The sequence below is a fragment of the Castor canadensis genome, chromosome 14, assembly GCF_047511655.1.
Source record: "Castor canadensis chromosome 14, mCasCan1.hap1v2, whole genome shotgun sequence".
NCBI lineage: Eukaryota > Metazoa > Chordata > Mammalia > Rodentia > Castoridae > Castor > Castor canadensis.
This window is the reverse complement of record NC_133399.1, coordinates 49,799,804-49,826,803: the sequence shown is the minus strand read 5'-3', so window position 1 is coordinate 49,826,803 and position 27,000 is coordinate 49,799,804. Positions and strand designations below refer to the sequence as shown.

Sequence of the window (27,000 nt, the reverse complement as noted above, 5' to 3'; positions counted from 1 at the left end):
TTTAAATTAAACACATTTTTTTTATAATAGTGTGATTATAAAGCCACAATATTCCTTCTGAACAAACTATTGAGTATAGTGAGTTTACTATGAATGCTATTCATTCTTTATATTAAAGTGTTCTAAGTGAATTAAGGTTATAGGTAATTTTTCAATATTCCACTCATCTTGACTTAAAATTATTTATACTACTTATATCTAATAGCCAAAGAAAACTTATTACCAAATGCTTACAATAGGCATTAGTCTGACATGCTTATTAAATTGATCCCAGAGGCATGATTATATAGACCAGCAGAGACAGAATCTCCCTATGTATACCAGGCTGACCTGGAACTCCCCATTCTCTTGCCTCAGCATCCTGACTGCTGGGATTACAGGTTACTTCTAACCAAACACTGGTGTTCCCCAGGCCTGGGCTGGGTGTTGGGCCCATTCAGTGGGAATCCAGACAGCCTTTGCCAGTACAGAGGAGGCCAGGGTGGAGGGGTGGCCGCAAAGCCTTGTGCTTTCTAAGGATCAGGGTTTTTTTTTTCCTTTCTGTGGTTTCTGCTTGTGTGAGTATTGTCAGCAAATGGGTCTCCACGTCTCACTTTTGTTGCCCCAGATCCCCAAGTGTTGGGTCTTATGGTTGCACAGTCACTGGATAGTCCTTGAGGAGCTGGCCTGGTGTAGTTCTTGCTCCAGAGAGCCAAGCCACTTCATCCAGGAGTAGCAGCAACCTTGACTATTTCCAGGAAGTGACACTCACCCCAGGGAATGGCTGCCTAATGGTCATGGTTGAGTTTTTTCTGTGACTTGTTCCCCTACCACACACTTTGCTGGGGTTGAAACTGAGAGGACTCTGCCAGCCAGGCAGGGAGAGCTGGCTGCCCGGTCAGCTCTGTGCCTGTTCTCACTGCCCTGAGGCCCTGGTACCCTGGCCAGGAATGGTCTTAGACCTGCCCAAGACTGCTCAGGGAAAACAAGGCACCCCCACCCATGGCTGCCCTGGCAAAGGAGGCCCACAGATACCGGGGAGTCTGTAGTCCAGGGCTTGATCACCATTGGGCAGTGATGCCGCTATCTTTTATCCCTAGACCCTTCAGGAGCCTGCAGAAAAGCTGAGGAGCCCGAGGCCGAGCAGGAGCTGCTTTACCAGCAGAGCCGTGCCTATGTGGCCACCAATGACCGGTTGCGGCTGGCCAGTGATGGGCTTAGGCAGAAGTGTGAGGATCTTCAGCAAGCGGGCCAGGAGCTGGAACAGGACATCATCCAGGTGACACAGGCGTCACTGCCTGCGCCAGAGACTTCGGCTGTCTCCTAGGGCTGACCTGGGCTGACCTGGGTCTGGGCCAGTGCCCGATGCTGCCCATCTGACATTCCCCCGTGGGGCCCTGAGTGCCCCTGTCTGGCATTCCACACACATTCAGCACCTGGGGGCTACTTTGCTCCTGCTTGTCCCCCTCATTCCAGTGGTTTCAGATCACTGCATCCTCTCATGACACCCAGCCCCAGTGGGACCCACCCTGCAGGTTCCTCCAGTCTCCATGGACTTCAGCAAGGTTCAGCAGAGATTAGGGAAAAGGACAGGGAGCGTGGCTGCTCCATATTCTGCCCCTACTCCCCTACAGCGGCCTCTGACCTGAGATGGGGCCTCTGGAGCAGTCACCTCCTCCATTGCCAGGCCTTCTGCTTGGGGCACTAAACAGCTGACTGAAGGTGTCTGGTAGTCATCTGTTCACCTGGACTGAAGGTCAGGGTGCACGGTGGCCTGTTGACTGATGCAGCCAAGGCTAGCCAAGTCTAGTCCACGTCCTTCCTGTTTCAGATGCTGCCTCAGCCAAGTTGATCTTCATGACCCTGGGCTGTTGGGGTCACTGTCCCCACTGCCCCTAAAAGATGCCCAGAGACCTTGGCCTGGTCCTGTAGGCCCATGTTGCTACTCAAGCCAGCTCTGGCTCTGTGGTGGGTACAGGCCAAAAGATCTCGAAAGGGACTTTTCATCCAAGCAAGCAGGCGGAGACTAGAGAGGTGTCCCCATAGAACCCCCTGATAGAAACTCCTATGGCCCTCTCTGGCCACCCAGGGGGCAGCGCCAACACACAGTGATCCCAAGGGGCACAGCCCAATGCTGTGAGAAGCTGTGGTAGGCCTGGAAACTCATCTAGAGACCAAGCCTGGCCCCACCGCCTCTCTAGGCCTGCTGCTGTTTTACATCAACCTTGTCTCTTTCCCTGAAAAGCGGACATCCCTTAAACCAGAAACTGGATCTCAGGGGCTTCTCATTGGTCACCCTGCAAAGCTTCACCACCCTGCTGGCCCCTTCCCACTTTACCATTCCTCCTTCTCAGGCCTTTGCCCAGCCCCAGGCTGGCTAGAGCTCTGCTAATTGGAAATGGCCTTGACCTATGGGCAGCCGGACCCCTTCCAGGTGCTGGCTCTATTTTTGGTAAATACAGTAGACTTTGGCAACCCATCCAGAGCCCTCATGGCTCACAGATGCCTCTTGCCTTGGTGGCAGGGCAGCCTGGGCTGGTAAGCCCTCCTGTCCACACTGGGGCAGGTGGATACTCCTGACCTCACTGGCTATCACCTGGCCCTGAATAGACCCAAGTTTGGCCTCTGGGCTTGAGGCATCCATGCAGTAAGAGGCTCCTCTGCCAACACTAGACCCATCACTGGGGCAGCCATGGCCAAGATGGAAAGCCCTTGAAAGCCTTCATCTGTCCTCAGCCCTTTAAAAATGCAACTGTGGGCAGCACATGGGCGATTGAATAGCTCAATTTATTAAAGGTGCACAAGAAGCCAGGTGCCAGATCGACATCGTCCTTCCACCAGACAAATGGCTTTGTGTTTGAGGGGATGGGCGGGGTGGGGGCAGTGACTATTTACATGACTGTTTAACACTGCAGAGACCCAGAGTGGAGAGGGTGACAGCAGGATGGGCTAGACAGACTACTGAGTATGGAAGATGAGGTATATGGGTGGGTGTCATCTGCATCCAGCACCCAGGTGGTGGTCATCATCCAAAAGCCTATGGACCAGGGTTCCAATTTTGGCATGCCTGGAGTCATCACCAGCCTTGGGACACTGGACCTCCCTCCCTTCCTCCCTCCTGGCCCAGTGGCCTCAGGTCCTCTGTTCCCCTGGGGCTGGCCTCGAGGATGCTCCAGAAGGAGACAGGGTCCGGCAGTGTCTGTCAGTGGTTTGGGTTCTAAGACTGGTCCCTCAGCTCTGACCTCTAGTGGACTGTCCTGGCCACTCCTCAAAACTCTCCTGTGTGGATTCTTGCCCGTGTTCCACCCTGGACTGGATGCTCCATGGTTGTGTTCCCTGTGGCTGTGTAGGGGGTGAAGGCAAAAATGGCCACTGAACACGGGGTCTGGCAGGAAGAGGTAACCAGCAAGAGTAAGCCCCTCATGCCAGCCATGGAAGAAACTGTCCAGGGGTGGGGGTGGGTGTGGAGTGGGGATGTTTGATTCTGACTCTGATCTATGAGTAGCACCAGGCACCTCTCCCATCATGGTGGTTGCTCTACTTGCTGAGAGGTAGCTCTGGGAGTTCTCCCTACAGCCCACATGCGGAAACCGAGGCACAGAGTGGCGGGAACATCACTCGGTCTCACAGTGCGTGGTAGGTGGGGTCAGGTCCAGGGCTACACTTACCTTCATCCCTGGCCCCACAGCTGGGCAAACTGGGGGTTGGTCTGCCACCATTTCCCCACCACCAGGCCATTTTGGGGTACAGCTGGCCTGTAGCAAGTGTGAGCAAGCAAGAGCCCAGTGTCCCCAAATCTCAAGGCAAATATGGGGGTGAGTGTGGGGGGATTGTCCCGAGACCTCTGCTGAATCCTGAGAAGGGCTCTGGCGGGGGGGGGGGTCACCTGTATTGAGCTTCATCCTCTTCCCTTCCCTGCTGGTCATCCACGAGCCAGTGCACTCTGACATTCTCCAGCAGCCAGTTTGGCAGTGGAGGTCCCAGGAGTGAGCTGTCAGTGCCACCAGTACTGTCCTTGGAGATTTAGGGGCATGTCATTCTGCTTGTCAGTTCTGGTTAGGTGGAGTCCTTCCAGACAGGCCTTGCACAGTGGGTGTGAGGGATTTGCAGGGTGCCACAGCACTTTCTCTGGGGTTCAGGCTCCGGTCAGTTCTGGAGGGTCCTGTAGTTGAGGTCAGCTATGAAGAGAGCTTAACACCTGCCCACTCCTTGGCCTGTTGTGTCAAGGACTGGAGGAGGAGGGACAGAGGTGCTGTTAGGGGCCTGGGGGTTCCCTTGGAGCAGTTCACGTCCAGCTCTCAAAACTGCTTCCCTTCTCTCAGAAGAGGGACTTAAAATGTATCTGGAACAGCATCTGCCCCTGGAGCAGCTCTTGCAGGCAGCTGTGGCAACAGATACGCTTATAAAAACAGTTTCTGGGAGCCAAGATCCTGCAGGAGACGTAGTTAGCTCTCTCTGCAGGAAGCTGCCCAGAGGTGGGGTGGACCACGCCCCTGGGGCCCAGCGCAGAGGCGGCTGTGGTGCCCCTGCACATACTGGATGGGGAAAGAACATCTAGTGTCCATTCCCTGAGGCTGGCCCCCAGGAAGCCCTGTCTCACAGCCTCACTCTGGCCTTTGGGTGGTTGGGGCAGGATGGGAGTGCCTTGGACCTCCATGAGCTTGTCTGTCTCCCTCCATCCTCTGCATTTGTGGCAGCCCTGGGCCTCACACCTTGACACCAGGCTCCCATTGGGTGCTGGAGGAGGCTCAGCCTTCATTCTCGTGTTTCATGCATCATGAATGAGTGGGACATTGGGAAGGACAAGAGCAGCAGTGCAGCAACTATCAGAGTAGACAGGCTCCCACAAGCTAACTACCTCCCTAGAGCCCTGGGGCTCCTGATGGCCCGTTTTAGGAATGTTCCTGCCTCCGTCCTCGTCCTTTTCCCTTCACCCACCACAGCTGAGAGGCTGGTCCTGACTCCACTGACTCTCAGGACCCACCAAGTTAGCTCCTCCAGGGTGGAGAGGGGAAATCTGACAGTGGCTGGTGACAGGGACAAGGGGCTAGCCAGCTCCCTATGTCTGCACTGCCTGCCTGTCCCTATCTTTCCCCAAGAGGTGCAGAGAGCCAGGGTGATTTGGCGGTTATGTTCTTGCTTGGCAGCAACCAGGGAAGGCTCCCTGTCTGCTCATACACGCCCTGTGCTCCTCCAGCTGGGGCTGAGAATGCAAACAAGCCCTGTAAAGCCCTCATTAACAAATTATCCGAGCGGTAAGTACAGGCTTGATGCTGCACAGCTGACACTGTGGCCCTAGCTGGCAGACACAGGCTCACCACCCTTCCTCAGCCTGTCCCCATCTGCGGAGGGCGCTATCTCCTCCTTGTGGGCTGCTTAGGTATAGAAGCTGATCCAGAGACTGTCCCCACCCTCTTCCTGGGTGTGGTTGGCTCAGCGGGCAGTTCCCTAGCCATCCTGCTTGAGGCCCCAGGGCAAGGCCCGCGGGTTCCCCAGCCCAGCTGGGATGGTGGCAAGGAGGGCTGGGCCGAGGCCCCCTGCGTGTGCTCAGGAGTAGCAGGGACCTGCAGCCCATTTTCTCTGGAGCCCCACGGCGCATAAGCAAGGTCTTGCCCTAAGGAAAGGTTGATGTGAGCTGGGGCAGAAGCTCCGAGGGCCAGGGGCGGGTGGCTCCTGCCCGGCCTACTCGGAGCGTCTACAGAGCAGACCCACCGGGCAGCCGGACTGGGCCACAGGGCCAGAAGAGAATGATCCAGATGGCCGGCCTAGGCTGCTATTCCAGGAGGCTGGCAGGGGCACTGACCAGGACTTTCTCCACCGCCGAGTCTCTGGCAGGTGCAGCAGCTGCCATGGGGCTGGGTACATAGTTGAAGGGCGGAACCCGAGCGGCGCGACTTGGGGAGCCGTGCCGGCTGGCGGGGAAGCCTCCCACGGTAACCCCTACGCCCTCATGAGCAAAGGGAATGGAAACAGCTGCCTTGGCGGAGCCAGGCCCGTCCACGTCGCTACCCAGGAGCGCGGCTGGACCGCCGGCTGTGGCCTGTGGGGACTCCCTGCTCTCCAGGCTTGGAGACGTGCTGGAGTTGGTCTTCGGGGCGGCCACCTCCTCCGTCTGGACCACCGCATCGCTGGTTTTGCGCTGCGGGGACCCGACCGGGCCCTCTTCGGGCGAGGCGCCCCTGAGCGGTAGGGCGGTGGCGGGCAGTGTGCTACGCAGGATGTACGGGACATCCTCGTCCCGGATGCGCCGCCACGTGGTACCCGGCGCGGCTACCCTGGGCAGCTGCCTGGTTTCCCCGTCGCTGCTGCGGCGGGCGGCGTCTGCCGGGGTGGCGGGGGCCGCAGGGTCGGGCCTGCGGGCCACGCTGATGTGCGGCAGTGAAGCGTAGCGCTTCACTGTCTCGGGGCGCGCGGCGGGCGCGCGCACAGGCAGGCGCGACGGGCTCTCGGAGCTGGTACGCCGCGGCGCGCGCGGAGCCGGCCGGGACCGGTCCGCGGGGGGCCGCTGTGGGGCCGGGGGCTGTCGCTGGGCCGCCCGAAGCTCGTCGCAGCGCGAGGAACAGAGGAAGACTGCAGGGAGTGCGGGTCGGCCGCGGCGAGGTGAGGCGCCCTGGGAGGCGGAGGCCGCGGACTCTGCCAAGGACAGCTCGGAGCGGCGGTGACGCAGCAAGCCGGGCGACTCCTTGATGAAGGTCAGCTGCCGCCGGAAACCTGAGCGGTCGGAGGACTCGCTGCCGCTGGAGCGGGCTGAGGCCAAGCGCACCAGGCCCAGACGGCCCCCGCGCGCTCCAGGGCCCCCCTCGACCCCGGCCCGGCTCCTGGGGCTTGGCTCCGGGGCTGACCTGGCCAGCGGCGGTGGCCCCCGCCTGGCCGGCCTCTGCATGAAAGGGATACGCACGGGCGACTTCTGGGTCTTGTGCTGTTTGGCCAGAAGGGCCCGCGCTGGTGTTTTGGGCACTGGGGAGGCCCCGGGGCCAGGCAGGTACCCTGCAGTCGGGGTGGCCAGAGGGGACCTTCTGGGCTGAGGCTGGGAGGCAGGTGATGTCTGAGAGGAGCTCGAGGATGGAGTCTTGGCTAGGCGGGCGGGTGGTGTGGCACTCCTTGGGGCGTGGCTCAGTGCTGCCAACTCCGAGATCTTGCCTGGTCGGTGCAGACTCCGAGACCGTTGCTGCCCAAGGCTAGGAGGTTTGGCGGGGCCTTCCTGGTGTGTGGGACCAGAGGCTCCCATCTTCCTTGGTGTGCTGCGGGAGACAGGGGTACCTTTGGGCTGAGCCCGGGGGCCAGAGCTGGGCATATAGATCACTGTCCGTCCCCGGAGCACCGCTGTCTCCCCTGTTTTCTGAGCACCACCACGCTTCTCAGCACCTCCAGGAGAGCGGGGGCGCCCATTGCTCTTGGCTGAAACTGCACCCCGTTTTCCTGGCCATCGGGCACTGCCAACCTCAGCCCCCACTCGGGGCTCTTGTCCCTTTCTCTGCTTGGAGGGCTGCAGGGTGCTGGCTGACACCCCGGATACCAAGGAGAGGAGAGAGTCAGACTCCGATGAGGCCTCCAGGGTGGCTGCCGCTGCTGCCTGGTGCAGCCATGTGACGATGGAGTTGGCGCCCTCCTGAATGGCTTGCCACTCTACACTGTCCAGGTCAGAGGCTGGGTCTGAGCCTGCCACCTCTTCACATCGTTTCTGGGACACCTCTGTGGGTTGTGTGTCTGGTTGGGCAACTCTGGGCTTGCGACGCCGGGGGCCTAGTGCCTGGGGCCGGCGCCTAGGCATGGCTGAGCCAATGCATCGCCTCAACAGCTCTTCTTCTGCTCGTGGGCTAGGGGAACTGTCCTGTTTCCCACCTGGGCCTGGGTCCTTGGTGACTGTTGGCTCCCGGCCTCGTGGACGGCTGGCGGGCTGCTCAGAAGGTTCAGGCTCACTGAGGGAGCTGGCTGAGGAGGTCAGTGAGTAGCAGGGTGGAGTCTCATCCACAATCAGCCTGGGCTGGGCCCTGGTGGGTGGTGGGACAGGTGGTGAGGCCTGGGTGTCCTTCCTGCCTGTGGTCTTGTGCTCTCTCTTCAGGGCCCGGGGAATGGCAGATGCCCGCCGTAGGGGAGGCACTGTGGCAGGTGGCTCCTCATCAGAGTCATAGAAGCAGTACACAGCCTCTTCCGTAGGAGTCGTGAGGCACAGGGACTGTAGTGCTCCGTCCCCTCGGGCCTTGGCCTGGCATGAGCCTTCCCTGTCTGAGCGTGCACTTGGGGACTGGGCGAGGGGCAACTCTAGCCCTGCCCGGTTCCTTCCAGCTCCCCGGGCCTGCTCTGCAGTCTTGACAGCACCCCCTGCCTTGGGCCGGTGTCCAGCAGCCTGCCTGGCAGGGGCTTTGCAGACTATGGGCTTCTGTCTGTCTGTCAGCCCACCAGGCTGATCTCTAGGGGGCCCTTGCAGCGTCTCATCACTGAGTGAGGCTGCACTAGAGAAGTTGACAGGTGTGCCCTCTGCCGAGTCACTGCCAGAGTCGTCGTCCCGGGCTGGGGCGGGCACCAGCATGTAGATGGGCACTGGCAGCGTACGGCGACCAGGTACCAGTGCTGAAGCCACCTTGCGCAGGCGGGCAGGGACAGCAGCCCCTAGACATTCACGCAGAAGCTCCAGCTCCTTGTCAGCCACCTTGCGGGAGCGAGAACCAGTGGCAGCCAGGCCCTCAAGGTGTCCGCCAGCCTCCTCCCGCCGGCGGTGTCCCCCGTTCCCACTCCCAGTGCGTTCTGGGCATGTGGGTGGCTGCAGCCGCAGCTCCACATCCTGTTGTACATACAGCTCATGCAGGGCCAGTGCGCTGAGGCTCGAGGCACAGGAGAAGTTCTCATCTGGCTTCTCCACAGTGAAGCGCACGCTACCTGCATCCAGCTCTGATGGTTGCTGGCAGCGCTCGCGGCAGTCAGCTATGTCCAGGAAACGCTTTACGTAACTCTCCCACTGCAGGCTGAACTGGCTGCTCTCGGGCTGGCCTGGCAGTGCCGGTGGCGTCTTGCTGCGGCTAGGTGGCATGGTCTGCCCAGGGCTGTCAGGCAGCTCACTGGGGCTGACAGTGCCACTGCCCAACCCACTGCATGGGTCACTGGGGATGGAGCTGGCAATGGATGGGCTCTCAAAGCTGCCCAGTGAGCTCACTGAGCTGCAGCGGCTTAGCACCAGGGGTGTTTCCTGCACACAGTTCTCTGATGAGCTGGACGGTGTGGCATCCTCTACCCCTAAACCCCGGCTGCGGCCCCTGTGGGGTGCCGGGATGGCCACTGGCAGGGAGGAGGATCCAGGACCATGCCATGCCTCATCCAGCTCTGTCTCCCCAGGCCCAGCCTCCTCCAGTCCATCTAGAGAAGAGTCACTGTCATCCAAGTTCCCACCCTCGCTGGGACCAGGGTGGCCAGCCGAGGACAGAGAGGACAGAGAGCTGCAGCGGGAGAGGGATAGCAGCCCATCCTGTGCCACCAACTTCTGCAGCACCTTGCTGGCTGCAGGCAGTGGGGTGGCCACCAGCTTCTCGGGTACCTTGTTTAGATTGTCCCCAGGCATCCAGGCCTGTTTCCGGGACCCAGGAGAGGCCCCGGGCCCTGCGAGGGGCCGTGTGCCCAGTGCAGCAGTGCCATCAAGTAGTGGCACATGCTGGTAGGTGGGTGACAGCTTGATGGTGCGCACACGGGCATCCACAGTTGCAGTATCCCGGGAAGGTGGCTCAGTCTGACTACCAGACAAGTCAAGATCAAGCCGGCTGGGCCGTGTCTGCCCACGCAGCAAGTCTTCACGGTGTTCAGTCAGGGCAGCCAAGGGGCAGGGCCGCATGTGCTCCTTTGTGCAGTATCCATCGCTGGTGCTGCCACTGTTGAGGCTGTCATTGGAGAGGCTAGCATGGGCTGCTTTGAGCCGCAGCAGTGGGTGTGCCAGGCCGCTGGCCTCCCGCCGCCCACCCTCTGGGCCCCGGCATGGTGAACAGGACTGGGCACGGCCTTCCCTTGGAGCTTCCTGCCCAGGGTCCCCTGAGCTGAGGCTGAAGCTGTCATCAGATGAGGTGTGCAGGGCAGAGATGTCTTCCACCAGCCGGTCAATCCGTGCCACTGCCAATGCCAGTTTGGCCTTGGCTTTGGCTGCCACGGCTGCCTCCCCACTGGCTTCCTTTTCAGCCTCCAGGCTGCCGTGGTGGGTGGGTGTGGTACGGGCCAGGGCCTGGCCCTGCAGGAAGGGGCTGCCCAGGAACAAGGACAACACAGCTGGGCTGGCAGGCTCTGCAGTGGCAGCGGCAGCCAGGGATGGTGCATCGTCATCATCAAAGCAGCCTGAGTCAGAGGCATAGTCCTGGGCCAGCCCATCCAGGTGCCGCAGGGGTGGCAGCGGCTTCTTGGAGGCAGCTTCAACCTCAGGCTCAGGCAGGCCCTGCTTCTCCAGGTGGCCAAGTGCCTGCGCCAGGTGTCGGGTGTCCAGCTCGGCCTTGAGTGCCCGCTGCTTCCTCACGTAGAGGCTGGGCATGCAGGTGCCAGGGGAGACAGCTGTGGCCGCCGCCTGATACTTGGCGGGTCGGTGGGCTAGCAGGTTGCGCAGGGCGGCCGCACTGCCCATGGCGATCATCTTGTGCTTGGAATGCACCAGGTTACGCAGCATGCCCACGGCTCCCAGGTCCCACAGCAGCTCCTGGTCCTGTGGGCTGCGGGCTGACAAGTTCCAGAGTGTGCCGCAGGCGTTGCTCACTATGGTCAGGCTGTGCGAGGTCAGATGCTGCAGTAGTGTCTGCAGGCAGTTGTGGTCCCGGAGCACCTGCCTGCAGGGGCACAGGGAGGGTGAGCTAGCCACCCCCAGTCCTACCATGCCCCTGCCCACATCCCAGGATGCCACACAAGGAACAGGACATCCAGAGTAAGCAAATAAACATATGAGACATTGGATGAGGTATGAACTTCAGAAACACGAATTGTTTTTAGCGTAAGTATATCCCATGTATTGCATGAGATATACTAAACTTAATTTTTTTTTTTTTTTTTGCGCTACTGGAGCTTGAACTCAGGGCCTACACCTTGAGCCACTCCACCAGCCCTTTTTTTGTGAAGGGTTTTTTGAGATAGGGTCTTAAGAACTGTTTGCCTGGGCTGGCTTCTAACTGCGATCCTCCTGATCTCTGCCTCCTGACTAGCTAGGATTATAGGCATGAACCACCGATGCCTGGCTAAACTTAAATTTTGTTTTAAAAAGATATTACTTATTAAGAGTAGTATTTCATATTTTACTTCTCTTAATTGAAAATTTTAGCATGAATATATTCCATGTGATATTTGGGAAATACGCTAAAAATAAGTTTCTCTGTGTTTTTTAAGGGGTGCACCACTCCTGGAAGTACTACAATACCAGATCGATGTGTGGAGTAAGCAGAGCAAAATCCTATTCCATTTTCCTGCTCCAAAAATCTGTTTAATATGTCCTTGGATAGAGGACATATAAGATATTAAAACTGGTAAGAACAGATACTACACCTGATCTTAGCCAAAAGACCGAGAAATAATAATTTTCTATATTTTATGAGAAATTATTAGTATTTGGGGGAGGCAGTACTGGGGTTCTAACTCAGTGCCTTGTTCTTGCTAAGAGGAACTCTGCCACTCAAGCCATACCCCAAGCCCTTTTTGGTTTAGGTATTTTTAGGTAGGGTTTCATGTTTTTGCCCTGATCAGCCTGGAACCTCAATCTACCTGATCTCTGCTTCCAGAGTAGCTGGGATTACAGGTATGGGACACTATACTCAGCCAACAATAAATAATTTAGTATATCCCAAGTGACATTTGGAATATACTTACATTGAATAATTAGTCCCTGGGGACAAATCCTATTCACAAGACAATGTACAGCAGGGTAGGGCCTGTAATTCTCAGCCCCAGACTCTCCCACATATCTCCTTCCCCCCTGCCCTGGCCCTGAAACCTCACTGTGAGGCCTAGGCTGACCTGTAGTCCTCTCGGGTGGCGATGAGGCTGGACACGTTGCGCAGGATGCCACCTCCGCTCTCGATGACTGCCAGGGAGTTGCCTTGGCAGCGATAGGTCAGTGTGCTCACCAGGAAGCCCAGGGCACCGTCCACTTGGCAGATGGCAGCCTTGTTCTCTGTGCTGTGGGCCGACAGGTTCCACAGAGCACTAAGCACGCTTTTCAAGGTGGACTCCTGTATGTGGGTGGGAGGTGTGTCAGCGCCCACACAGGGCCACAGCCTAGCCAGCCCACTGCTCTCTCCAGGCATGCCATAGCTTTTCCAGTACCAGTAAGAACCATAAAAATCAGCTGAACCTAGGACTGAACCTCCTGCTTAGCAAATTCACTTAGTTCCCCCAGGGATGGGGAGCTCACTGGCTGCCTGCCTGTGGCCTGTACCGATTGGCTGTGGTAGTTCCCCCTGACCCCCAGCCCTGCCTAGTGCCCACCTTGGAGGCCCGCAGGACGCAGTGCATCAGAGCTGTCATGCTGCCGACCTCCCTCAGCACCTTCTTGCTGTTGATGTCCGCTCTCCACGACAGGTTACGCAGGATGCTGGATACCACCTGGGCAGGTGAGGGCAGCCACAGTGGGCCTAGCACCCTGGCTGAGGCAGCCCTGCACCCCATCAGTCCCTTGACATTGGTGGGCAAGACACACTGGGCAGGGATGCCCATGGTGGGAGGGGGTGAAGACCCTGGCTCCCTCTCACCCCTGGTACCTGGTGAAGTTCTTCACTCTCGGAGGCCAGCTGAGCCACAATTGCCTCCATGCAGCCCCGGCGGGCACACAGCGTGGCCTGTTGAGGGTCACACAAGAAGTCATGGTCATAGCAGGTGGGGCAGAGGGCACAGGGAAACCTCCCCTCCTTCCAGCCTTGAACCCCTAAAGTCTCACTGCCAGTGGGAAGGTAACCCCTTTGATAAGGTGAGGCTAGGGAGGGAGTGGGGCAGGGGGGAGAAATGACCCAAGCATTGTATGCACATATGAATAATGAAACAATAAAAAAGATAAGGTGAGGCTCAGTCAGGTGCAGACACCCAGCTTTCCCAGGGTCCAGAGGTTCCCACTCTTCAATGAAAGCCATCTCCTGGGAGGTAGCAGGGACTGGGTGAGAGGACCCCAGCCTGGCCAAGCAGGTCCAGCAGAGCCCTTCCCCTCCCTGGCTCTCTCTCTGAGCCTCGGTCTACCTGTCTATAAACTGAGAACACTTGTCCTTGCCTCTCAGGGCCATGTCAAGACTGGGATGAGGTGGAAGGAGGCTCAGAATGTCCCAGGTTAAGATGGCCCCTATCAACCCACCACCCCTGGGCACCTTGTTAGCGACATCCCCGAAGGTGAGATTGGTGAGAGTCATGCCGGCGTAGCGGCGCAGGGCGAGGTTGAGCGGATCCCGGGTCAGTTTGTGCATCTCATAGTCCACCTGAAGTAGCTCTGCCACGGCCTGCAGCCCACCTGTGGGGACCCAGTCAGGCTGCCCACAGCTCAGGCTCCCCACCATACATATTCCCTCCATCCCAACTGCCCTTCGTGAGTTGGGACCAATGCCAAGGACACCACGTCCCTGCTGACAGGCTGGCATGGTCACCTCCCCACTTGCCTCCCTTTAGCTCTCAGGTCAGTACACATTGGCTTTGGCAGTGAGCTGCACCCTTCTTGCCCTGCCCAGCCACACTCCTAGATCCCCAAGAGCCGCTTCCTTCAGTAAGCCTGTGGCTTCCTGTGAAGACCACCCATGTAGGCAGTAAATTAGAAACATCTTAAAAACATCCCAAGAGGAAGACCAGGCACAGTGGCTCATGCCTGAAATCTCAGCTCCTCAGCAGGCAGACATTGGAAGCATGCGCAAAAAGTTAGAATCATTTCAACAAACAAGCCAGGCATGGTGGCATGCTTCTATAATCCTAGCTGTAGGTAGAAGAATCTGTCTGAGGTAGGCTCCAGGCAAAAATGGGAGATCTTATCCAAAAAACAACTAAAGCAAATAGGGCTGGAAGCGTGACTCAAGTGGTATAGCACCTGGGTAGCAAGCGCAAGGCCGAGTTCAACCCCAGTACAGCCAAAGGGGGAAAAAGATAAAAGAAAAAAACACCTCCCAAAATGACATGTGTATGCAGCATTAACTGCAGTCACTAAAAGGTGACTACAAGCCCAAGTGTCCAGAGAGGGACAAATGGTCACACATGCGCCACAGTGGAACATTGCTCAGCCACAATGTGGACACAGTGCTCAGTGAGTTTATCAGACACACAGGCCACTCAGTGTGTGATTCCATTGATAGGAAACATCCAGAACAGGAGAATCCAGAGACAGCAAGTGGACACATCAGGGCGGGGGACCAGGGAAATGAGAGTTAGTGTTTAATGGGGACAGAGTTTCAGTTTGGGAAGATGGACGTTCTGGAGACGGTGGGCATGGCTGCACAGTCGTGTGTGTGTGTGTGTGTGTGTGTGTGTGTGTGTGTGTGTGTGTGTGTGTGTGCTTAATAGAGTTGGACACTCACAAAAGGTTAAATGGTACATTTTATGTTGTGTATATTTATCACAGTATAAAAGATGGAAAAATACATCATTAGAAGTTGAAGGTGGGGGAAGTGTCCAGTGCTGTTTTTTTTTTTTTTTTGAGGTACTGGGATTTGAACTTGGGGCCTATACCTTGAGCCACTCCATCGGCCCTTTTCTGTGGTTGTTTTTTTTTTTCAAGATAGGGTTTCATGAACTATTTGCTCAGGCTGGCTTTGAACCATGTCCTCCTAATCTCTGCCTCCTGAGTCGTTAGGATTACAGGCGTGAGCCACCAGTGGTGAGAACCACTCCTGTATAATACAAAAGTAGTATTATATGTGTGTGTGTGTGTGTGTGTGTGTGTGTGTGTGTGTGTGTGTGTGTGTGTGTGTATACTGTTGTACAGAGTAAAAATGCTTAAGGTTGATCAAATGAGACCAAATGAAAACTGAAATTCTCTTTTCCCACTTCATACACTGCCCTGTACTTTTTGCTCTTCTATAGGCTTATCCAGAATGTAAACCATTGCTAATCCCCTACTGCCAGGCACTTACAATATTTCCAGTTTTTGGTATTATTTGAGTTGGTTGTTGCCCCCCAAGCCCCCTCGTTGAACCCAGGATATTGTACATGCTAAGCAGGTGCCCTGCCTCTTGAACTACACCCCCAGTGCCCTTCCTTGTTTTTTTGCACTTCATCAATCCAAACTGGGTGAGGGATGATTGAAAGGATGGACACATTCATCATTTGTCCAGCATGGCCAAATTGCCTCCAAAAAGCTCGCCCCAGTTTGCTCTTAACCTCAGCAGGGGACTGGCAGAGTGGCTCAAGTGGTACAGTGCCTGCCTAGCAAGAGTGAGGCCTGAGTTCAAACCCCAGTACTGCCAAAAAAAAATAAATAAATAAATGTCAACCTCAGTAGGGGCTGTGAAGCACCTTTTCTGTCCAGCCTGGCCGAGGAAAGACTTTATAACCACTTAGGTGTTTGGCCCCTCCACCAGGTGTAACACAGCTTCTCACTTTGTAAAGTAGACGATATGGCTGTGAAGGCTGATGGGATCCAGGCCTTTGGCATTTCCTGTTCATATTTCCGTTATTTAGTTATGTACTTAGTGCTGCTGGTGATGAATTCAGGTCTTAGCACATTCTAGGCAAGCACTCCACCACTAAGCCATCCCCCAACCTCTTGACTATTATAGAGAAGACATCCTAATGTCCCCAAAGCTAAAATTCCACAGGGTCACCCTCCTGCCCATGGGCTGCCATACACATACATTGTCTAAATCTACCTGCTGGCTCCAATTCTGTGCACTGAGTTGGACCTGTTCTTTTACCTTTGCCTTTTTCTTAACTATCTACTACTCTGTCCTCGGCCTTGGGACAGTTCCTGCTGAAAGCTTGCTCCTTGCAAAATGAGGTCCAGAAGCCAAATGGGGAGGGCATTATAGCAGGGTGTGGCTCATGGTGACACAAGGCCCAAGATTATTGTTCACTCACAACAGGAGTTGTGTGACCCCGAGGAAGCTCTTTCCCTTTCTGGGTCTCAAGTGAACAAACGCAGATAACACAGCCTCTGACCCATAGCAGCCAAAGGGTCAATGTCTACAGCTGTGCAAGGGGCAGAGAGGGAATCCCCACCCCAGAGGAGTGGGATACTCACCTAGCTCATTCATAGCTCGGCGGTACTCCTCATCAAAGGACAGCTTCATCACTGCACAGGTGGCTTGGCAGATCTGAGGCTCAATGGGGACAGGGGCTGTGGGCAAGAGGACTGGGTCAGAGTCCCACTCCTAGGGAAAGATCCCGAGTGACCCCTCAAGCTCCCTACCCCTGCCATCTCCACTGTGCATTGGGCACTTCCAAAGCAGTAGCTTCCTCTCCCACCCTCTCTCCAATGCAATACAGAGGCTGTCTGCTCACCAGGCCTTGGGAAGGGCAAGCAGGGAAACCTGCCCCCTTCTAGTGCTTTCTGCCCTATATTAACTTTGCAATCAGCTGCAGAAAACAGGAATATCAAGTTTGTGCCCAATTTTCCTGTGTTACCCATGGCATCTGTTCAACACTCAGTAACTCTTCACCATTTATCCTGCCCCAAGTACAGGCAGGCTGACCTGTGGGTATTCCTTTGCCACGCTGTCATAGGCCAGGGCATGGCACAGAGAAGGTCCAAGGCCATGATGCTGCTGCCCTGTCACAGGGGCACCCAGGCTGTGCACCCATTGCACATAGGTGTCCTGCACACCCTGCACACTCACCTCCGCCTGTGCCCCCTCCCTCAGGCCCACTGTCCCGCGCCTGCAGCCAGTCCCAGCAGGTCTCGCAGTAGGCCCGGATCTGCTCCAGCACGTGCAGGACACGCATCTCCTTGCGTGCCAGGCCCTGGTCAGGCTGGGAGAAGACAATGTTGTGCAGTGCTGCATTGGCACGCATGCGAGCGTCCTTGGCACCAGGTGCCCCAGGAGACCCCGCGCGACCTCCAGCCTCAGTGCCATGGAGAATCTGTAGTAGCAGCGGCAGGCAGCCTGAGCGGCGCATGGCCACACAGCTCTCAGGTGAGCTGGACATGGCCAGAAGCGTGCGTGCTGTGTCCTCCTGGTCTCGCGTCGCCAGCATGGACAGCAACCAGAAGACCACCTCCACCTATGGGAGGCAGAGGGTGAGAACACCCTTCTGGGCCAGGGGGCTCCACCCTGCACACCTGGAGATTTCCCCCCCAACTGGGTTGGAGTCCTAGGATTTCCAGCCCAAGGGAATTTGACTTGCTCGCCCCACCCTTAGGGCAGCCACATGCACACCTGGGGTGTGGGCAAGGGGCACTGAGACACATGAACATTATGGAGCTGCTCCCCAGCCCATGAGGGCCAACTGCTCACACCAGCGGTCTTGCAGGGCAATCCTACAGGTGGTCACCACATTCAGAGGCTAGACAACTTCTAGAGAGATCCCTACAAAGATGGCCTTGGGGCCCATCTGGCCAGACCCCAGCCCATGTGCTGGCCCCAGCCTCATGGCCAGCCTCACAGCCAGCCCCACTCCACTCCAGAGCCACCCTCCCGTACAGGGTGGTGGGGCAGGAGGGGAAGATGGAGAGACAGGGCTCCACGTGTGACAGGAATGCTGGATTTGCCTCACCCCAACCCCATCAGCTGCCCATCCTCCAATTTCTCCCCCCTTCACCTTGCTATTGCCAGGCTGAGGGTTGCCATCCTCAGGATGTGCGGGGATCTCTGCCTCTGGATCCTCCTCCACCGACACTGGCTTCACTGCCAGTAGGGCCTTCAAGAAGAGCACAGGCCTGGGGGTTCAGTCTGTGTGCACTCCACAAAGTGCCTACGTTGTTGAGGCCATCTGCTCCCCCAGGATCCGTTCCTGTGCCCTGGGCAAGGCTGAGGGTCCCCACCCTGGAGCGCCATCACCACTCTGGGGCATGACTCTGACCCTCCTGGTACCTGGGGCTCGGTCTGCTGCACCCGGTCCTGAGCTTCCAGCAGCTCCTTGTCAATCTGCTCCAGGCGTGACGCGCGGATCTGTGAGCAGGAGGAAGAGGTGGGACCTTGCAGGCTGGGGCTGACCCTGGCTACTCCCCCACCCACAACTCCACTCTGACTCTGCCTTCTCCCTGGTATGAGCCAGTCCTGCCGCTGGTTCCACCTTCTTCCTGTGACTCCTCCTCCTGAGCCAGACACTGCATTCATATGTCCCTACCCTCGGATTCAGCCACTGGCCAGTGACTCCTCCCGTTAACACAGGCCCTACCGACAATAAACATCCAACCCCTCATGTGCCCACCCTCGTGCTGCCAGCAGGTGTCACACCTGTGCACGCTGCACCATCTCATCAGAGGTTCCAAACCGCTCCTCCATCAATGAGCGGATGTGCTGGGCCTCAAACTCCAGCTGCTGCCGGATCAGGTCCATCTGCATCGAAAACTGCTGGGAAGGGTGGCAGGCTGCGGTGAGAGGCTCCCTGGCCAGGGCCCTCCCTGCTGCTCCCCTGCCCTGTGCTGGGCAGATACCCCAGCCTGCTCACCGTCTCCACATGTGGCAGTTCGTCCAGGCGTTTGGACAGGCCCTGCAACTGGGAGTAATACCAGAGCTTCTCCTTCTCCTCCTTCTCAATTTCATTCAATAGGAAACACCTGGAGGGAAGAGGTTAGTCGGGGTTGGTTGGCAGGGAGGACAGCCTCTGTATACATAGTGTTTGTTTTCATTGTATAACAATCACTTGTCTGGCGCTTACTGTATGCCAAGATTAACAGGCATCATGGCAGGGTCTCCCCGACAGCACGGGGGTGGGGGTGGGAGCTGGAATTAACTACATGAGATGCAGAAGGCTAATTGAAAGGAAAGAAAACAATCCCCTTGTAAAATCTGGTCCTTGGAGAAAGACTGAGGGGTTGAGTAGATGCCTAACACCTCTTCAGTGCTTGCTGATCTCCCTCCAGTTTACATGGATCAGATTTCAGGTTCAGAGTGCCCCAGGTGACCTCTCACAACACTATAATCTCAGCTCTTGAAGAATGGGGAGGATTGTGAGTTTGAGGCCAGCATGGGTACCCAGAGGCACATAGCCAACCCCTGACTCAAGAAAGCAAGGGCCGGGAACTTAGCTCAAGTGGTAGAGTGTCTGCCTAGCAAGTAGAAGGCCCTGAGTTCAAATCCCAGTAAAATAAAAGTATTTTGAACTAGGGGTTTGGCTCAGTGAAAGAGTGCTTGACTAGGATGAGAGAGGCCCTGGGTTCAATCCCCACCACAGCAAGAAAAAAATATGTTTCATTGTTGGGAGCCACAGTTTGTGGCTGTCATCCCAGTTACATGGGGAAGCACAAATAGGAGAACTGCTGTCCAGGCCAGCCTAGACATAAAACAAGACCCTAATCTCAAAACAACCAATGCAAAAAAAGGGCTGGCAGAGTGACTCAAGCGGTAGAGCACTTGCCTAGCAAGTACAAGGCCCTGAGTTCAACTCCCCCAGTGCCGTGAAAAGGAAAAAAGAAAAATATCCTATTTTAGAGCAAGTCTGAGGCTGGGAGATCTTAGAGGACTTGACTTAGGTCATACAGAAGAACACAGACTTAATTCCAGGCTGCTCTTGAATTACATCTGACTTCACCCAACCCAGCGGGGCTGAGCTGGGTCCAGACCCTTGCTTCCTTCTGCTGGACTTGGGCCCAGATTTCTTGAGCTGCATCCCTCTTTCTACAAAGGCTGCCTTGAGCCTCTTTGGCTCGAGAGCTGATTCTGAGCTCTGGCATTGGACACGGCCCTGTCCCTAGCGACGCCTGCCTGTCGAGGACCCCTGGGGACATCTCCCTGGAGCCTATCCCTCTGCCAGGAATACCCCCATCCTCTTTGTCCTCCAGCTGAGGTCAGCAGGGCTGGAAGAGGTGGCGGAGGAGCCCCATCGAGGAGTTAGGCAAAATCAGTGCGGAGGTGGGTGTGGCTGGGTTGGCAGGCGGGGCCTTGTGCCGGCGGGCCTATCAGAAGGCAGAGACGGCTGTGGGCAGAGTTACTTGGCAGGCCTGGGTCGCTTTCCCACGCCCTCTCACCGTTCGCGGTCCAGTTCCTCCAGCAGTCTGATGGTGGCTCGGCTCAGCTCCCCAAAGCTGTCCTTAGAGGGCCCGGAGCCATGGACTGGGCTTTCCTGGGGGGTCCGGGCAGCGGGCTCCGGGCCCAGGGCGGGCGGCTGGAACTTGAGGTTGTACAGGCTGCTGATGTCCATCTGAAGAGCTGGATAAGTGAGAGGGTGAAGGTCAACGCTCTGACTGCCCCTACCCCGCCCAGCTCCCTCTGGGGTGGTCCCCGCTGGCCCCTCACCTTTCAGCTGCTCCAGCACTTCCGTCTGCCCAGAGGATACCAGGACACGGGCCTCCTGCTCCAGCTTGCCCTGTAGGTGCTTCAGGACCTCCTGCAGCAGGACAGGAAACAGAATCTTGGGCATCACACGGCCTGGAGCCACCCACCCAGGTCAGATGCCCAGGTCTCTGCCTGCCCTCCTCTGGGGTTCGGCACCTTGTCACTTGTCCCTGTTACCCAGCCCATGTCCTCCATCCAGCCCCCACCTTCATGCCCGAGGTCTCTGTTTCCAGCTTGGACAGGTGGCTCGAGTTGTCTCGAAGCTCTTGCCTCAGGTGACTGTTCTCAGCCTTCAAGGCCTCCACCTGCCGCACCAGCTGCTCGTAGGATGCCACCGAGCTCATCATCTTCAGCTCCTGCAGTGCCTGGGGCCACAGGATCACTGGGGTCAGCCCAATATCTGGGAGGGGGTGGCCGATGGATGCCTTGCAGACAGTCCCACCCTAAGCCTCAGCCCTCCCACCCATCCTAGGGATGGATCCCAGTCAGGAGCGGCTGGCGTGGACCCCCAAAGACAGGGCCCAGGGAATGCAGGGACAGACGGTGAGGCAGATGGAGCGACAGACATACATAGTGGCAATGGGAGACAGAGGGGCAGGGTTGTTGGATGGATGTTCTGACACAAAACACCTAACTGACCAACAGACAATTAGGCCTGCCCCTCCCTGCCAGGCTCCTGGACACTCATGTGACAGCCAGGCAAAGGGACAGATGGATATCTGTGAGCCTGACAGTCTAAACCAGCAGATGAACTGACCAACCCTAGGTACCAGGCCCACAAAGTTACAGCCAGGGAAAGCAACAGACAGACAGACAGGACTCATCCTCTCAGAAGTACAGTCTGCCCAGAAGCTGAAGACCAGAGAAGCCAGGTGGACAGATCACTAGCTGGCCCAGCTGACAGACAATAATAACACCATGAAGGCTAACAAAGCCTAAAGAAGCCATTCATAGGCAGGTGACAGGAGCACCTATGACAGCTAGACAGATTGATCTGAGCCTGATCATCAACCCCAGAGGTCTGGGACCAGGGCCCCCTGTAGTCCTAACTCCCATCCATATCTACAGTCACCACCTTCACAGTCCAGCACCCAGCACTCTCTGGTCAGCCCTTGGCCAGCCCCCACCAGCCCCAGTGCCCCTTTCCCACCCCCCTCCACTCTGCCACGGCTGCCTGCTTCTTTGTGCCTTTAGCTCTTTTCTTGATTGGGTCCAACCTCCTCCCTCTGTCCAGCTGGCTGGTACCTCCTCCCTCAGCTTGGCCCTCTTGCCAGGGCCATCCCAATCCCCCCAATGATCCCAGTCCCTCTTTGTTTCCTTCTCAACGGTGCACGCCCCCTCCCTCCGCCTTTGTCTGAGGCCCACCAATGGCAACTGCCATCTCCTTCCTGGGAGCTCCCTCCCCCTGCCAGCCTGAGCCCCTTCCCCAAATCAGTCCTGCCTATGGGAGGACACTTGCTCCTTCCCTTCCCTCCCCAACCTGGTCATGCACATCCATTCACTTGCTCACTCATTCTCTCCTCCACCCCCCAGAGGTCTCCCATCCACCCTGATGTCACCAAGAGCACAAGGCGCGGTGAGGAGTTCAGTTCCAGGTGGGGGAATGGGACCAAGCCATCCTAAGCTTCTCAGAGAGCCTCCTGGGTGCTTGGCTGTGTCCTCTGGCTTCTTCCTCATCACAGTCCTAAGTCTCTGGGACCATCATTAGGTTGTTTCCAAGGGGAGAAACTGAAGCCCAGGGGGAAAAGATTCAGTGACGAAGTGGGCTGGAGTCAGTGGAACCCAAACCCTGTCTCAAAGGAACTCAGCAGTGCCTCTGTTTGCCCATCTGAGGAACGGGAAGAGCCTGCCTGCTTTCTGGTCTCAAACGGCTGATAGGAGTGTTAGGTGGGAAGGTCCCAGGTTAGTGATGGATGTATAATGGAAGACAGTCTGCCAGGAAGGGAGGCTGGGAGGCTGGGAACCACATACTTCACCCCAATAATAATCAGGATCTCAGCTGGGGTCAGAGCTGGGGTCCAGCCCTGTGTGTGGGCTGAGGCCACCCCCATTATGCCAGCCAGAGAGAAACAGATGAAGCCAAGCCCCACACATACCCCTCCCTCTGTACACATCTAGACCACCTGGAACCCTACCAGGGATAGCTACATGCTTCCCTGCAGCTGGCCTAAGTGACTCTTCAAGTGAACCAGGTGAAGCATCCAACATCTTCTCTCCCCACATTTGGTGGTCATGCCTGTGTCCTCACCAAACTGAGCATGGGCAGAAGGATTCTCTCAAACTCCAGTCTGGTGTCTGCAACTCTGCCCCTGACGGTACACTGCCACCAGCCCCTCCAAGCTGGGCCCAGCTGTACCCTCCTTCTGAATCCCTAACACCACTCTCTCTGGAGGCACTCTTACCATCCTCTTCCTGGATCCACTCCTCCTCAACAGGCAGAAAGAGCTTTCAAAACCACAAATCATATCCCTTCTGTGCTCAGATATCTCCCATGGCTCCCCAGTGCCATGCCCGTAAGACCAATTCTGCCACATACAACTGGCTGCTGTCTTCCCTCAGGCTCTTGCTCATGCAAGTCCCCTGCTTAGAGCATTTTTCCTGACTACTGCCATCCTACATACTACAATGTCCTCCAGGAAGCCCTCCTGCCTGCCCCTCACCACAGGTTGCATCATTTGACTTCCTGAAGGCCTCCCGAAGGGTCAGCACTAATACCTGGGTTGGGTGTGATTGAGTGGAAGTGGCCAAATTCATGGGAGGGTGGCACTGGTATGGAAAGTCAAGCCCAAAAAGGCCCATCTCCTGTCCCCTTCTCCTTTACAGAGAGGGAAACTGACGCCAGATAGGTTGCAGCACCACCCCCAGGGCACACATCAACCTACCCACAGAATCCCCCATCACTTGCCTCCCTTTTTCTCCAGGAAATCTAGGTATTGAAGCCTGTGAATGGGTGTGTGCCCAGGACCAGTGACAGGACACCCACCTCAATGGGACTCAGTTTCTCTTCCAGCTCCCACTCTGGAGTTAAAAGGTTTGAGTCTAAGCTAAAGGGTGAGTCACAGAAAAGGGGATGGAGACGTCCAAGCGATGCCGGGGCCTCACCCCCTGCTCTTTAACCCAAGGAACACATACCGGCTTACTTGCAGCTGGGCTGGCTGGGATGCCCAGGTCTAAGGCCTTTTACCTCTGCTCAGCTCCGCGGGCCCCGCCTGATTCCCTGCCAGGGATGGGCCGCGGGGCCCGGGGTCTTGGCGGCACAGGCAGGGGACTCTAGAGCGGACAAAGCCTGATCCAGGCCTGGCCAGGCGGCGCAGCAGCTCCCAGCGCTGGGCGAGACCACCGCGAGCGGGGGAGGATGCGGGATGCAGGCGCGATGGCCAATGGCAGCGCGGGAAGAAGGGCTGGTGCTATGGCAACAGCCAATGGCTGCCTGGGGCGGGGACTGGCTGTGACTGTGGGGCGTAGGGCCTCGACTCCAGCTCAGGGGCTGCGTGCGTGTAGGGGGAAAGGGGGTGGCGAACACCTCCAAAGGGACGTGTGTGTTCCAAGGACCTGGACCCCATGTTCCCTGCCTCATCGCAGGGTAAAAAGGTCTCTGAACCTCCCTCTCCTGCATCCTCAGATCTTGAGTAAAACACCAAATCTTGGATATTACATCAGAACCTTGATGGAGGGGGAGTTTCCCGGGGCAGGCCAGCCACCTCTCCCACGGATCCAGGCTGGGCTGGATGTGTTACAGCAGGATCGGACTGGGGGATCCAGGTTGGAATTCCCCCAGGGTCATGGCTGTCATGAATGTGGTGTTAAGAATGGGCAAACAAGCCAAGGAACACCTGGGGACCCTTCCCCATTTCTCCCTGTCTCTTCAGCAGAGCATCAGGGCCTCGACCTATTTTGTGTGACTGTCCTTCCTTGGGTCTGTCTTCCCCTCAGTCTGTCTCACAATCTCTGTCCCCCTCTCTCCACCCTTCCTCCCACACTTAATTCACCCTAGCAAAAGGGGAGCCAGAGGAGGAAGGGACCAGGTGTCCTAAGAGTCTGTCATTAGTAGTCCCTGGAGGCTATCTAAAGGTTTAACACCCAAAACTGGAACCTGCAGCTTCAGCGCAGTCCCTTCCAGCTGTCAGCAGTGCTCACAGGATGAAGATGACGTGGTCAGTGCCAGAACATGTGGGTCTGGGGCCTGCCTCTGTCTTTTCACTGGTTGAGGGCCCAGGGAAAATCACTGGTCTCTAGCCCCTCTGTAAATGAGGAGGAGTTGCAGCGGATGACAGGCCTTGCAGGGAAGGTCTGAGCACTGGGAAACTGAGGCACCAGTGGAACCATACTGTTTCCTGTTTGGTCTGAAGTTCCTGGTGCCTCACGTGGGCCAGCAATGCCAGAGGCCAGGAGGACTCTGTCTCAGAAGTCAGGGAGCCTCCAGAGCTAGACACAGCTGTACCAGCTTTTGGGGAGGGCATGCAATGGGCAGAGGGGCTCTTCCTGCAGGCAAACAGCTGCCCTGAGAAGGAGAAATGATGCAAAAGTCTGCTGGGGAACCCGGAGGGGAAAGGGTTTCAGGCTAAGGGCAAATTAGTGTTCAATCAGGGAATGGCAGGTGTCAGGTAGAGCCATGAGGTAGAGGGATGGTAGAGCTTGACCAGGACAAGCCATGAAGGACCCCTGTAAGCCTGGGGTCTTACAGGGTACCCAGAGCCCAGGGCAGAACAGGCAAGACTGGAATTGGATGGGATACAGAGCCAGGACACTGGCTGCAATTCCACCTTCATCTCCCTCTTGAACTTGGGCATGTCTCTCTCTGGTCTCAGTTTCCAGTTAGTTCCCTGGAACTAAACTCGGGGGGGGGGAAGGGGGGGCATGAGTTGGATAATCAAACCTCTGAAATGGAACTAAGCCCTATTTTCCCTGTTTAGTCTCAGATGCCATAGCCTCTCAAGTCCCTCTCAGTCACAGGCGGGGGGTGGGGGGGTGGAATTTCAATAGCCAGTCCCATCCTGGTACACATGGGGAAACTGAGGCTTGGGTCAGAAAGCACAGTGCTGGAGTTTATGCATGAGTCCCAGCCAGACCTCAAGAGCAGCACAGGGCCTCTCTCCCCCCCTCACCCCCTCTGAATGTGGAAAATTGAGGGTCCTCAGGCTGAGAGAGTTATAGGGACTGGAAACCCAAGGGAAGATGCTCTTGGTCCCAAACTGTTAGAACATTCCTGACAAATACCCCTAAGCCCTTGATGCTGTAGATTCTTGAGCAACAGCCAGACATGGGCATCACTGGACACTTTAGAGCCCCAGGCGCCTTGGGAACGCCTACAGTCCCCAAGGACCCAAGGTACAAACTCCAGTCCGAGGAGAAGACCCCCCCCCACCACCACATTGCACAGGCTCTGGGATCCTTCACATCCCCATGGTTGTTGGATCGAGGGGAAGTTCCATCCACTTAGCTGGCTTCTCCACACCCCACATCGGTGCCCCTACTCCAGCCCTAGAGACTGCAGAGGTCACTCTTAGAGTGTCACTGGGCCTCCTGCACCTGACCTCAGGCTGTCCCTGTTCCCTTTGTGCCCCGCCCACCTCTAGAACCTTTTCTATGCTAGGGACTGGAGGTGGAAACAGGGACAGCCCCCATTGGGTGTGAGTAGGGGGCAAAGGGAGGCTCAGAGACGCCAGGTTATCACACCGAGCACAGGAACGACTATGGGGAGAGAGGGACTGTCCTTGGAGGGGGGCAAGTGGGCCCATCTGCGCCCTGAGGCATGACTATAGTGGTGGGCCTCAGTCAGCACCGCGGACAGCTCCGGAGAAACATCCCCACCTACCCACCCCACCCCGCCCCCACCGCCCCGGGGCCATGCCCTCTGTGAAAGTAGGTCCCCCTTACAACGCTCAAACTCCGGCCTGGCTCGAGTCGTGTGACCTTGGGTTCCTCGCGGCACCCCAACCTCAGTTTCCCCTTAAATGGGAGATGTTATACCGCAGGACTCAAAAGATCACGGAAGCTGGGGAAGCGCTCACGCCCGGTGTGATGGCTATTATGCATGTCAGCCTTGGAACAGGGTACTAGCTTGGTGTCCAGAGAGAGAAACTGAAGACTAGAGAGGTATAGGGCGTGGTCAAACTCCCCCCGCCACACGCACTGTGCGCGGGGCAAAGCCTCTGCAAAGCGCGCCGGGTCGCAGCCCCCTACGCCTCAAGAGACCGGCCTCGGCGTGCACGCAGTGGGGAGGGGTCCGAGGGTCTTTCTCAGAGGCCAGGGGTTGGGCTGGCAAGACCTGCGCCTGCGCAGACCTGGGAGGAGGGGGTTCTCGTTGCGGCGTAGGGAAGGGGTTCTTGTTGCGGCGTAGGGAAGGGGCCCCCAGCCCGACGTTAGCACCCGTGGCAGTTTCCCGAACAACCGTTTCCAAGGCGACTGCCCAAGACCCCCGACCCGTCAGTCTCCATGAACCCCTGCCCCCGGGGCCGCCGTTCCCGCAGTCTGTACCCCACCCTGGTGGCGCCCGGGACCGGACCCTTCTTCCCGGCCAGAACCCCAGTTCCTCACCTGGTCCCCGAAAAAGGCTGAGTGCAGCAGGCTTAGAAGCCCCAGAAGACCCATGGAGCCACGGCCTTCTCGGACAGCACGCGCCCCGCCCCTCGGCCCGCAGGAGAGGGGGTGGGGGCCTGGCGCCTTGCGCCTGCGC

The 27,000-nt window shown here is 57.1% G+C and overlaps 2 protein-coding genes and 1 non-coding gene across 6 annotated transcripts in view; 1 reads left to right on the top strand and 2 right to left on the bottom strand.

Moving 5' to 3' along the window:
• Nucleotides 1–2,786, top strand: part of C14H19orf25 (chromosome 14 C19orf25 homolog) — a 5,360-nt gene extending 2,574 nt beyond the window's left edge. For all 3 annotated transcript variants that reach the window (XM_020170692.2, XM_020170691.2, XM_020170690.2), the window contains one exon: nt 1,080–2,786. In XM_020170692.2, the coding sequence (XP_020026281.1) occupies nt 1,080–1,306 (227 nt within the window). In that variant the 3' untranslated portion in view covers nt 1,307–2,786. The remainder of the gene's footprint in view (nt 1–1,079) is intronic.
• On the bottom strand, nt 2,748–27,000 carry Apc2 (APC regulator of WNT signaling pathway 2). Of its 2 annotated transcripts, none has more exons than XM_074054538.1 (15): nt 26,862–27,000; nt 20,531–20,689; nt 20,286–20,376; nt 20,018–20,198; nt 18,499–18,607; nt 18,285–18,401; nt 17,919–17,996; nt 17,647–17,745; nt 16,725–17,109; nt 16,130–16,225; nt 13,281–13,420; nt 12,687–12,764; nt 12,415–12,531; nt 11,944–12,158; nt 2,748–10,769 (listed from the first exon to the last, which is right to left on the bottom strand). In XM_074054538.1, the coding sequence occupies exons 1-15, from the start codon at nt 26,913–26,915 to the stop codon at nt 5,753–5,755; spliced, it is 6,936 nt and encodes a 2,311-aa protein (XP_073910639.1). In that variant the 5' UTR covers nt 26,916–27,000; the 3' UTR covers nt 2,748–5,752. The 2 variants fall into 2 exon arrangements, with proteins under 2 accessions (XP_073910639.1, XP_073910640.1); XM_074054539.1 differs by having other exon boundaries at nt 18,285–18,398.
• On the bottom strand, nt 11,317–11,505 carry LOC141416976 (U2 spliceosomal RNA). Its single transcript, XR_012441619.1, has one exon. It is a non-coding gene; the product is annotated as a U2 spliceosomal RNA (small nuclear RNA).

Coding starts and splice junctions, on each gene's coding strand:
- Apc2 (XM_074054538.1), bottom strand. CDS start 26,915: ATGGGTCTTCTGGGGCTTCTAAGCCTGCTGCACTCAGCCTTTTTCGGG. Junction 12,532..12,686: donor AGAGTGAAGAACTTCACCAG/GTACCAGGGGTG, acceptor TCACCTGCCCAG/GTGGTATCCAGCATCCTGCG. Junction 12,159..12,414: donor GCGTCCTGCGGGCCTCCAAG/GTGGGCACTAGG, acceptor ACCCACATACAG/GAGTCCACCTTGAAAAGCGT.